General features: G+C 47.1%; 2 protein-coding genes across 2 annotated transcripts in view; one reads left to right on the forward strand and one right to left on the reverse strand.

The window, feature by feature from the left end:
- Positions 1-12,446, forward strand: part of snd1 (staphylococcal nuclease and tudor domain containing 1) — a 269,267-nt gene that overhangs the window by 125,392 nt on the left and 131,429 nt on the right. The window lies entirely within an intron of this gene.
- Positions 876-6,839, reverse strand: lrrc4.1 (leucine rich repeat containing 4.1). The gene is made up of 2 exons (XM_050036650.1): positions 4,740-6,839; positions 876-4,621 (listed from the first exon to the last, which is right to left on the reverse strand). Exon 2 carries the CDS (start codon positions 4,326-4,328, stop codon positions 1,464-1,466), a length of 2,865 nt encoding a protein of 954 aa, XP_049892607.1. The 5' UTR covers positions 4,329-4,621; positions 4,740-6,839; the 3' UTR covers positions 876-1,463.

The following is a 12,446-nucleotide window of genomic DNA, read 5'->3' on the forward strand; positions in this document are numbered from 1 at the left end:
AAGAGTAACAGGAGAAAGAAAGGCAACAACACTGCTCTGTCTTCAATCCCACATGCCGAGGTTTCCAAAAACAAACTGCCTCGCCTGTCTAATACATGCGTACTAACCACCGTGTGTGTTGTTGTTATCTTTCTTTGTTAGGCATAGAACAGGGGGGCTATATTATGATTGAGAGAGGTGATATTGTTGAAGATGAAAAATGCACAGTTAACAGCGAGACCCTGAATGCATTTGTCACCATAAAAAGCCCCCATACTGATTGATGAAGGCACAACAGCTGGCAATGCAATGAAAAGTGAAATGAGGATCTGTATTTTTTGGCAAAGTGCAAGACAGTCTTAACACCCAAACAGTATTTCACCTTCATTTATCAGCCTTTTCACTCATTATGTACATGATTCATAACACCAGTTTGTGATGTGGAAAAGGACATAGGTAACACAGTCTGTTTGCATCGTTGAAAAGCATTATGTAATGAGAATATCAGTTCACATTAGATGTTACGATAGCACTGCTTCACACCATTTCTTCATCTTTTCACATCTCAAAGCGTTTGTAGAACTTAAGAAGTTAGATTAAATACACGCTTTTGATCAGCCACACCTCGATGAAGCACCACAACACTCACTGGTGGTGTTAAATAGACACAGAACAAACTCTTGTGTTACATATAAAGAATGTAATAAAAGGAGGTGTTGAGAGATGTAGAAAAAAAAGAAAAACACCATCCACTTCTGCACCGTGATTCATTCTGCCTGAGTCATTCAGCACACGTAGGGTTAAAGTATAGCTGCAGCGTCTTACTGCAGTGTCTAAAGCATTTGGCTGATCGTTACAGTATACACCAGGAGAAGAACTGAAGGGGAAAAAAACATCTCTCTCTAATACTTCCTTTTTTTCTTCCAAAAATCCTTTTTATTGCATTTATAACATTTGGCACAGTACAAATTCTTGGTGCTTTTACAAGATAAACCTGTAAAGATCGACACTGACCTTTTTTCGGTTTTTGTTAAAGAAAGTCTTCTCAGTATAAATATTTTTTTTTCTTATCACTGCATTCTCTGTAGCATGGTGTAAAAATCACACAGAATGCCCCCTTTTTTAAAACAAGACTACCCTCATTTGTCAAAGTCAAGACAGCATCTTAAACAACTCATTGTTTTAAATAGAAGTTACAAGTTAGAAAATAGTTTCAATTTCTTTTAATATATGTTTCTCTATCACCAGCCCATGGTAGTTTCAATTTGTCCATATATATATTTATTTATAAGCATGTACAACAAGAAATCATCAGTCTTTTTAAGTTTGCACTCTGTACAAAAAAGTAGTTCCTGTCCTTTTTTCGTTGTGCATTCTATTGCATGATTTTATGAGGAAATGATGAAGGTGGGGGCGAGGGGCAGGGGTGGGTGGGAGCTAGGAACCTAGGGAAAGGAGTGGGAGCCTTTTGGAGGGGGGGCTTCTTAAATCTGAGTCTCCTGCACCTTCTCCTTGGTGTGAGTTTTTATGACAAAGGGCTCAGCCATTGCTGTGATGGTGCTGGGCAAGGTTCGAGGCAAAGAGTTCCCAACATTGTTCTCTGTCCATTTAGCCCCATGGCCAGTTGGTTTGTAGGTGTTATATTTGGGCTTTAGAGTGCTGTAGTCCACTTTGTGGGGGCTGTAGTCCACTTTGTGTGGACTGTAATCAAGTTTAGGTCTCTGAGTGTGTGGACTGAAGTCAGACTTGAAGGCGCTGTAATCCGCTTTGTGGGGGCTGAAGTCAGTCTTGAAGGCGCTGTAATCAGTTCCAGTCTTATGGGATGAGTAAGGGTCCTTGGGTTTGTAGGTACTGTCAGTTTTAGATCTCTGGGTATTGTAGTCCGTTTTGGGTTTAGGCTGAGTGCTGTAGTCAGGCTTATACGGGCTGTAATCAGGTTTAGGTCGTGGGTGAGTGCCAAAGTCCGGCTTGAATGGACTGTATTCAGCCTTGGGTTTATGTTGTGTGTTGTAGTCCGATCTTAATGGGCTGTAGTCGTGTTTAGATTTTGGTTGGGTGCTGTAATCTCGTTTGAATGGGCTGAGGTCAGTTTTCTGCCTAGGATGAGTGCCGTAATCTGGTTTGAACGGGCTGTAGTCTGATTTAGTTTTTGGGTGAGTGCCAAAGTCTGGTTTGAATGGGCTGTATTCTGCTTTAGGTTTGTGAGTACTGTAGTCCTGTCTAAATGGGCTGTAGTCAGGCTTTGGTCTATGAAGGCTAAAATCTGGTGTAGACTTGTGAGTACTGTAATCTGGGATGAATTTGTGGCTACTGAAGTCCATATTTGGCTTGTATGTGGTATACTCAGCCTTTGGCTTGTGAAGGGTGAAATCAGGCTGGGGTTTGTACTCGGCCTTGGGTTTGTGAAAGCTATAGTCAGTCTTGTGGCTGATAAAGTCCAGTTTGTGTATACTGTTATGGTCCCGGATTTCAGGCAACGTGAGAGCCGTCTCTTGAGCTGCAGATGCTGGTGGAGGAAGGTCCTCCTCATCCACCTGGATAATCTCCACAGTGCGTGCAGCTGCCACTGTGCTCCTTTGCTGGTGGCGCTTTCTCAGTTTGTAGAAGGCGATGAGCATGACAGCAGCCAGCAGTGTCACCGCTACAAAGCAGCCTATGATGATCTTAGTGGTCTTCATCACTTCATCCAAGCTAGGGCCAGACTTTCCTGGCTTGCCAGTGGCACCTTGGAGTCCTGGCGCCACTGATGTCTTTGCTGCACCCGATGGGCTGTCGGTGCTTTGCAGCAGCACAGTTGGCGTGGAGATGAAGACTGGCTGAAAGACTGAAGGAGAGGCAGTTGTAGTTGTTGTCCCCAGCCCTACTCCTCCGCCTCCAGCTACTCCAGCCCCTGCAGCAGCAGCTGTGGTCGTGGTTGTTTTAGGTTTGGGCATCTCAGTGGTCGGCCCCAAAACCTCCACAGTCACTGTGGTGAAGTAACTCAGGTTGGATGTATTAAGCTCAGCTGCACTCACATTGAGGTAGGCCGAGGCATTTGAGTTCCCAGCTGCATTGGACACCATGCAGGTATAAGTGCCTGTGTCTACTGCCAGTACATTTGAGAAATTAAGGGTACCGTCATTGAGGACTGATATTCTCGGATGATTAGAGGCATGTGTCAGGATAGTCCCATTGGGTAGGAGCCAGCGCACTGAAGACATTAGGGCTGTGCGGCAACGAAGGTCAGCTACTCGACCTGCTGAGATGTTCAAGTCCCTTGGTGCATCAGCAATGAATGGTGCAGAACACTGGACTGCAGCGCCCTCACCTCGGTCCACCTCCACCAGCTGCCGGCCCCTCATGCTGGCAGGTGAGTGACAGCGCCCACAGCAAGTAGAGTTTGTAGGGATGTACTCCCTTAGCCAGCGTGCTAACCATACAGCCTCACAGCCACAGTTCCAAGGGTTATGGTGGAGATGGAGTTCCACCAGGTACCTGAGCGGGGAGAACAGATCATGTGGCACAGCGCTCAGATTATTATGGGCCAGGTTAAGCTCCACCAATGAAGATAGGTCGTCGAAAGCATTGCGCTCTATCACCGTGATTTGTGAGTTCATCACCCATAGCTTTTTCAGCGAGCGCATGCCTTTGAAGGAGCCTGGCTTTATCTCTGGGAAGTGATTTTCAGAGATCTCCAGCTCCTCCAGGCCCTTGAGGGGACTCAGGTTTGGCAAATCACCCCTTATGTTGCACATGCCCAGGTTGAGGTACTTGAGGTTTTGTAGGCCCTCAAAAGCTCCTTCTGAGATGTACTCCAGTTTCCGTAACTCTCCCAGGTCCAGTCGCATGAGGGAGGGCACCCGGTTGAAGGCGTAGGAAGGGATACTTTCGATGGGGTTGTTCCTCAGCCACAGTTCTCTTAGTTTAGACAGGTACTCAAAGGCCCCACTGGGCACCACTGTCAACCGGTTGTCAAACAGCTCCAGTGTGTTGAGGCTGGTGAGTCCATTAAACGCGCCCACCTCAATCTGCCGTATGGCATTGCGCCCAAGCTGGAGCACCTCAAGGTGGTGCAGGTGGCGGAAGGAGTCAGCCTGCACCGCCTCGATGGCGTTTTCCATTAGATTGAGGTGTCGCGTGTTGGCAGGAATGCCAGGGGGCACGCGGGTGAGGCCACGTCGGGTGCACACCACCTTCCCCTGCTGATTACTGCAGGAACACTGCGGTGGACAGCCCTGGGGTCCCTGAGACACCGCCGCCCCCGCCAAGGCCAGGGAGGCGCTGCTCCACGCTCGCGCCATCAGGAAGACTACACAGAGCAGGGCGGCTTTCCTGGCACGATGCACAGCTACCCGCCCCAGGAGACTCATGATGTGGCACGTTCATAATTCAGCATCATCTGGGGGGGAGGATGGGGGTGTTTGGGGGTGGTGTTTGGGGGCTTTGGGGATCAGGGGAAGTAGCTGGTTGGCTGGTAGTAGTGTTAAGGGGACCAGAGCAAAGAAGTCAAGGGAACTGAAGAGGACAAGGGGAGAACGTGGGTTTTGGGTGTTTGCTAAGGGGGCAAGAGGGCTTGACCTATCCTCAATTAACCAATGCTTTTATTCCCATGAACTGTGTTCAGGGGCAGAAGCAGAAGGGAGGGTAGAGAGGGCTGGCTTTTCTGAAACGTGTGTATGAGAAGGACATGATGATAAATTAAGCAACCAAAAACCGTATTACAAGACAGAAGGGAGGGTTACAAATTGATGCAAAGAGGGGTTGAAACACTAGACACCTACCTCAAGTTATTATTACAGGTCCCTTGAACTGAGATATATAGTTTCCCTCCTGTTTGCAATCAGAAAGAGCTGTGGTATTCACATCAGATGTATGTATATCCCAAGAGCAGCAAAGAAAGCCTTTTTATATTTGCTCTGTCAAAACAGGTATCAATGCCAAAGAGCTTAACCAAGATGAGCCCTTTTGTAAATCCACACATCCAAAGAGAAAGGTTCGAAAGGCCCTTTTGTGAGTGTTTTTTTCCCTCCCTTTCCTTGTTGATTAGAAAAAAAAAAAAAAGAAAAAAAAAAAAGATTGCAGATAGGAATCCAGTCAGGCTCCCAAAGCAGCAGTGCTCCCTTGCTCGCTTCTCGCTGTCGGCTCCTCTTCTCTTGCTTGTCCTTGGAATCCGACAGTTGATCCCCCTGCTAGACACCTTACCCAGGTCTCCATAGCACAGGCGACCACACAAACACACGCACAATTTTTTTGCGCAACAAAAAGCCAAGGCAGAAAGGACGAAAAGAGGGAGGTAGGTGGGAGTGGGATTGAAGAAGGTTGAATGAAAATTCCACAGTCCTCTCCAATGTTCTTTTGCCTTTTGTTTGCGATGGTTAGTAGGGGAGGTTGACAAGCCGGGGGATAAAAAAAGAAAAGACCCCCTCCTCTCTGTATTCCTCTGTTCACTTTTTAGTGGTCAATCAGTTGGTCGGTTGGTCAGTCTGACAGCCCTCTCTCACTCTCTTCCCCTTGCTCCCCCTCTCAATGTGGCGTCGTGTCCACTTGATTTTTCTTTCTTTTTTCTTTTTTTTTCTCTTCTTCCTCCAGGAGTGCTCGGCGGGGGTTGAAAAGACTAGGCGACACGCACTGCCTTCATTAGCTTCTTCCCCTTCTTAACTAGCCACACGCTCCAGTCTCGGCAGCCGCGGTGGCGACAGCAGCAGCAGCGATTGCAAACGCGCACACACCATCCCCGCGAAGCACACAGCAGCAGTAGTGAGCACACACAGCAGCAGCTGCAGCCTGCCTCCCTTGCACTTCCCAATAATCCGTCAATTTCTTCAGAGGGGGAGTGGGGGTGGGGGATGGAAGGGGGTGCTGGGAGGAGTGGGGGTGTTGTAGCTGGGTTGATCGAGGTGGGTTAGAGGGAGGAGGGGTGGTGCGCAGTTTCTCCTTCCTCTCTCCGGCTTGTTTCTTTTTTCTTCTTGTTTTCCAGTTCTTTTTTCTCCCCCTCCTCTCCTCGTGGTGATCAGCACCCCCTCGCTAATGCAGCGTCCGACTAGGGAGAGGAGCAAGACAGGGAAGGCGAGCGCTGGGTGAGCGCGCGGCTTACAGGCGTGACGTTAACAGTAGCGTCGATGTGGAAAGGATCCGTTGTAGCAGCAAAAGAGAGAGCGTGCGCCGGCTTGGATATCTCTCTCTCTCTCTCTCTCTCTGTCTCTCTGTCTCTCTCTCTCTCTCTCTCTGTCTCTCTGTCTCTCTGTCTCTCTCTCTCTTTCACTCTCTCATGCTCCCTCTCTTCCTCTCCCTCTCCCTGCCTCCCTCCTGCTCTCTGCAGTGTCCTAAGGTAGTTGGGTGAGCTCAAAGCACTCAGACCTTTTTAGAGATCTACCTCTTCAAAAACCAGTTTGCTCCTGCTGTCCTCCGCTCCCTTTTTAATGCTCACAATCTCTTGTTCTGTGGCTTTCTGGGGCTTTGTGTGGCTTAGGGGAATAGACGGACTGTCCAAGCAAAAGGCAGAGATGGACAGTGGCATCCCCACAGCAACCAGATTTTAACCCCCTCCTCCCCAGCAATAATCCAGCCATTCCAACGGGTCTGGCAAAGCTCCCCAGCATTGCTGTGGTGGCAACGGCGGGCAGATGGGACACCGTTTCTGTCACTCTCTGGCTTCCTCTCCTTCTCATGATGCCCGCTCTCTTTTTTCCCTCCCTCTTTATCTTTGATTTTCTTTCACTTCACCTCCACTTGCTCTCTCACTCTTTACGTTTTGTCCTTTAGTGGGGAATAGAGGAACATGAATGGACTGCTGACGCATCCTGCTCGGAGCAGTGCTTTGGTTTGATGCAGTGTGTTTTGTGCATTAACTCCCCCCCTCTCACCACCCGCTCCACCCTCACCCTTCCTCGCTGTCTTTCCTTCCCACTGCTCACTCTTCGTCCGTCACTGTGTCACTCTACTTCATCTCTGGCTGGCCTTTCTTTTTATGTACGATCCCCTACAAGTTGTCAGGACATTAAGAGCGATTTATGACATATCCATAATGATCTATCTCTTCACTAAAAGTTTAGATTGTAAGAATTTGATTAGATAGCTTTATTAGTGCCATAGATCAGACAGATGGACAGACACTTTGACTCACACCATGACAGGAAGCGTGTGCCTGTGATTTACAATCAAAGACAAAGTTTTCAGCTCTCTGTCTCCACCTTTTATCTTCATATGCGCTCTCCATCCCCCCTTTCATCATCTCTGCCTTTGCAGGTAGTTAGAGCACTCTAAACAGGCAGGCCTTAACCCTCAATTTGAGCACAAACTGTCGCTTCAGGAAGCACGCAGCCATAAAGGTCATGTCGAGGAAGGCGAACAGGAGAAAACAAGACATGCTTTACCTTCCTGCCGCAGGAGAAGAGGCGAAACAAACGCACCCTACTGTCCCATCACCCTTTCTATCTCCCATGATTTGTACAAGCCTCATGTCCATTAAACTAGGAAGCAGTGTGGGTAATTGATGGATGGTAAAGCTAGCTGTGACAGTGCTGCTAGGTGTGTATGTATGTGTGTGTGTATTTGCGTCTGAGCTGGGGAGTAAGCGTGTGAAAGAGAGAGAGAAAGAGAGGGAGGAGAGAAAGCATGCCAACTAGAAAAGGTCACACTGCCTGTAGCGCAGTACGTTATTCCCACCGGCACAGGAGTATAGAGCCAACTCCTATATTATACACACACACATACACACACAGACTTTCTCCTTGACTTCACTGCGGTTGAATACGAATGGGCTTCAATGAAGCACATGTAACAGTGAGGTAGCAGCCACAGGAGTATAGGGGGGGATTTTCCTTTCTTGAGACAGAAAGGCTATTTCCTTTCCTTTCCACAGGGATTCCCTAGCAGTGACCATGTGGAGGGTGATATCAGATCAGAGGTCTGCTGCACTGTTGCATCCTCACTGCATTTGCCGAGCAGGTTAAACCATGAGATAATGCAGGCTTGTATTCAGAAAGGCATGCAAAAGGAGGTTATTATACAAATATAGGCCATGCGGCAAATGTGCGGCTCCAAACAACAGTTCATTGATCTGTTGTCCAGTTACGCCAGCTGCAAATGGAGGCTTGTGGTCCTCTGTGTGATTATTGATGGCAAAGTACAGTGCGGACACTGGCACTGCTAGTTCTGTTTGTGTGTCAGATGGCGCGCTGCTCTGTAGGTGTGGTGTGCCACCGTTTGATGAGCAAGTGACCCAGAATGCGTTCAGGTTGTGCTTTACCCACCCAGCACTGTGCATCCCAGACTACTATCTAACCAAAATCATCCAGTGACCCAGAACATGAGCAACGCTGCCAGGACAGCTCCCTCCTCTTGGCCCTCACCCTGTCTATTTCTCTCTTTCCCTGTCTTTTCTATTCTCACTCTATTTTTCTCTGTCAGCGGACGCTCTGCTTTCTCACTACTGATGGACCGTGGGTCATGGCCTGCCAAACTCTGTAATGCTCCACTGACCAAAAGTGGTCAACCCCTTGCTTTATAGTTTGATCCTGGCCGGAATGGCCAGCACTGCTTGATGGTCAGCCAAACTCTGTGATCACGGCAAGGTTTTCTCAAGGTCTAGCATGTGTGTGAGTGAGTGTGTGTGGGTATGTGTGCAAGTCGCATGGTGCTCCTGACATTGGCGAAGAGGTAAGCCAGAAAAGCCTTTGCCAGTATAGTGTGTTTTTTTTTGTTTTTTTTTTTAAAATACCCGGATTCCAAGTCAGATCTGATTTGGAGGTTCAGTGTGATGATGAATTTGTAAAACTGGCTAAATTGTTTAATTTTGGAGTATTTTTCAAGGTTTAGGTTATGTCAGTAAATACCAAGCAGCAACCTGCAGTACCTTGAATGGCCACTTGAGGCTTGCTCCAAAAGCAAGTCAATTCCCTTAGACCCCCAACAAGAAGATCTGTGTGGGTACATGAGACCCTAAAAAAGAGGGTGGATCATGGGGAGTACCACCAGTTGGTCCAGGAGCTTCGCCTCCATGATGGCTGTTTCCAGGCATATTTTAGGAGGACTCGGGGGCAGTCTGACAACCTGCTGTCTATTGTCTGGCCGTATAGCTCTGGGTATCCAGCAGCCTCTACCACCAGTTTCTCCTCCACAGGAGCTTTTTCAACTTGAGGAGTTCAGAGCACTCTGGCAAAAACGCAGTGTGCTTAGAGCGCAGAAACTCAACGCAAAAACAGTGAGCAAAAGCTTAATTCTCACGAAAAACAATTACAAAAAGGCGCCTCCAAGGTGCCGAACTCAAGGCGTCAATTGGGAGTCCATAACTAAAAAAAGTTGCTGATGTTTCAGTGGCAACGTCCATTATTTTATACAGTCCATGATCTATATATTATCTTGACAGGAAGAGTGTTGTCAGGCCGTTCCTCTAGGACTCGATGACCAGTGATGGCCTGACGAGCTGTCACATATGTGGGACCTTCACGCTGTTATGCCAGCCCCTCTGTGTCCCTGCTGTGCGACCCAGTCCTCCCTGCTTCACCCAAGGCTCTATGGAGCCACCCCCTGCACCAGGCCAGGAGGGCAGTGGGTGCAGTTTGGGGCTACTGCGAGACCTACTTTGGTGTCCGTCAGTCAGGCAGCATGTTCGAGGGGTATATACAAACATCGCAGAACCCATCCCCTGGGGTGAGTGCCGGCGAATCTGGGCTGCGGCCAGTCACATGTAGGTCAGCAGCCTGTGTCTGTTTGCATGTGTGTGCGTGTCAGTGGTTCCATTCGGGTGAATGGCCTGCAGTACTGTATAGCAGCAATGACAATCGGAGTTTAGGAGCGCACAGGCGAATGATAGATCTAATGATAATGTCATTGCCTCTGCCATTGCCAGGATGAAGGATTTACAGTATGGGCCCTTGGGCAATCCACATATGGTTTTCTGTTTGTGTGTGAGACAGAGAGAGCTGTTTTCAAGGAGACAAGAGGCACACTATTTTTGGGCTTGTCTTGTGCTTTGAGAGCTATTACAAATTGTATGCATATGTGTGTGCGTTTGTGTGTGTGTGTCTTTGTGATTGAGCGTGTCTTCAAAGCACCTAGTAATGTCCCAGTGGCCAATTGCATACCAGTACCCACCCTGGCACAATGTTATCTTAAACCAATTTTTCCTGGACACCATACTTATATGTATACACACACAGACACCCCAAACTCTACAATGCTGACCTTGAGGTAAAGGACCTGCTACCGGACACTTTCCTTTCCCATTTTCATTTCAATTTCCAGGAATTAATTCTGCAAGAGATTATGTGTGACATGCACACACACACACACGGACACAGACGCGCTGCTATCGGTGTCCCAGTAAAGGCTTTAAACTGCTTGGTAGGGATTTTTTTTCGGTTTATCATTTTTCTCATCACACATTGGCACAAACACACGCAGACACGCACACCAATCATATGCCAGCTTATCAAGAGATTATAATGGGCAATAGGGTATATTAGTGGCTTTCATACGCCCAGGTTGGATGAGTTGTTGTGTTTCATCCCGATAACCTGTTCAGTCTTGCTAGTCAGCTTTCACTGACCTTGCTTGGCCTCCTCTCAATACAGCATACAAATATTTACAACATTTTCAGTGTTCCCTACATTGTATGTCCTATGACATTTTCATTTAATTGATTTTAGTGGCACTTGTATTTAGAAACATCAATAGTAATTCCTCTGAACAGGTATCAGCCTATAAATGCAGAATCTCTAGGCAGAACGGTGGTGATTTACATTTGTAGCAGTAGCATTGACCGGCAGTCTTGGAACCCATCGCCATTCGTCTGATGATTTCGCTTTAAATTAGCGTTTAGCTTTTAAACATGTATCTGCATTCATATCTGCATAATCAGTTTATAGACCCTTTTACTGTTAGTAAACAGTTTGGTGTTTTTTGGTGGGCGGGGCTTAGCTGAAGGCAAAACAATTATCCACGGACATTAGCTGGTGGCTTGTTTTAGACAATGGAGGAAGAAGATACGAGTGCTGCGTTCGAAATACTCATTCCAAGTGGACCGTTCGGAAATTCAGAGCACTGTCGGAATTTACGGTTTGGTTATTCAGAGCACCACATTCTCTGAGTGTCAGAGCGCACTCTCGGCACTCAGTCTGGGGAGACGGAGCAGCAGAGTACCGAGCAGAGTGAATGTGTGATTAACTCAAGCATTCGTTAATTCATATAGCAATACAACGCTCTGTGTTGGAAGCTTTGTGTTTGATTACTAAGCCAATCTTACAACGGAGGACGACACTTGAACAGTTTCCTCCAGTTTGTTTTGCTATCGAAGCTAACATTAGCTAATGGCTAAAAACTTAGCTTTACAGAGAAATCCAATATACCTCTAAGTACCTCCTCGATTTCTGATCAGGTGGACATGATAACCCTTGATACACATAACGTTATTCATCCCTACAACAGTAAATACTACCTCTCTAACCTCATATGAAGTGTGCGCTGCACATGTGAGCATTTTTGATAATCGCCCCCCTCCAGTCCTTTCGTGTTATCACATTTAAACATAGTTGTCTTTGTTTTTGTTGACGGGCAGTGGTGGCTGGTATGTGTTCAAATTTAAGGTTTGAGTCATGACAGCCCTGTGGTGGCGAGTCCTGTTTTGCCTCCAGCTAATGAAATCATGTAGCTTAAATGATTGGCGCACTGGAGAGGAAGTCCACTTGCTAATCCGGAACTCCTGATATCGGCTGTTGCCCCCAGAGGCTTCGTCGTCATCAGACAATAGCCGATTGGTTCTGAGATTGCTCAAACACTTAAACAATAAACACTGTTTAATATTAATGAGCTGTTTTGTTTTAATCCATATGTTTTGGTAATGAATTGCTTTCATTGATCCTTTGACTTCCCCTTATACCTTTCCATATGTTTCTTATGTCTAGTTGTCCTTTTCAATCTTTTCTTAAACGCTCCCTTTTGTCAACTTGCCCCTTGCCCCCTTTCTTTCTTACTCCTGCTTCTTCTTTTTGCATTTTTGTTACTCTTCCTCCGCTGCCTTTGTTCTTGCCCTGTTTCTTTCTCCCTCTCATTTATCTTTCCATCTTTCTCTTTCTGCTCTTTCTTGCTGTGCTGCATCCTTCTTCCTTCCCTTTCTTTCCCTTCCCTCCTCCCCTCTGTCTTTGTGCCCTCACTTCCCCTTCTGTAAATTGCTACTTCTTACAGTGTTCCTCTGCTTTACTGTTTGCAGGCCAGTCTCAAGTTAATTGTGTTTGCTCATTCGGCATATGTTTTTTTTGTGCGTGTGACAGAGTGTGTGCTCTCAAATGAGGGGCAATATCAGGTCATGGCAACTGAAGGCACACAGTAAAAGATGAGCGTTTTCTCTCCTCCTTTTTTTTTTTTCTTTCATCCTGTGTTATTCAGTGTTTGAGCTCCGCTAGCAGCCTTTGTCTCCAGACTAATGGGCTTCATTATGTTGAGCTGTGTTCATACTGCCTGCCAGAGCAGGGATTAGCCCTAGCGCTGTG

This window comes from Epinephelus moara, chromosome 23 (genome assembly GCF_006386435.1).
Source record: "Epinephelus moara isolate mb chromosome 23, YSFRI_EMoa_1.0, whole genome shotgun sequence".
Classification (NCBI taxonomy): domain Eukaryota; kingdom Metazoa; phylum Chordata; class Actinopteri; order Perciformes; family Serranidae; genus Epinephelus; species Epinephelus moara.

Coding starts and splice junctions, on each gene's coding strand:
- lrrc4.1 (XM_050036650.1), bottom strand. CDS start 4,328: ATGAGTCTCCTGGGGCGGGTAGCTGTGCATCGTGCCAGGAAAGCCGCC.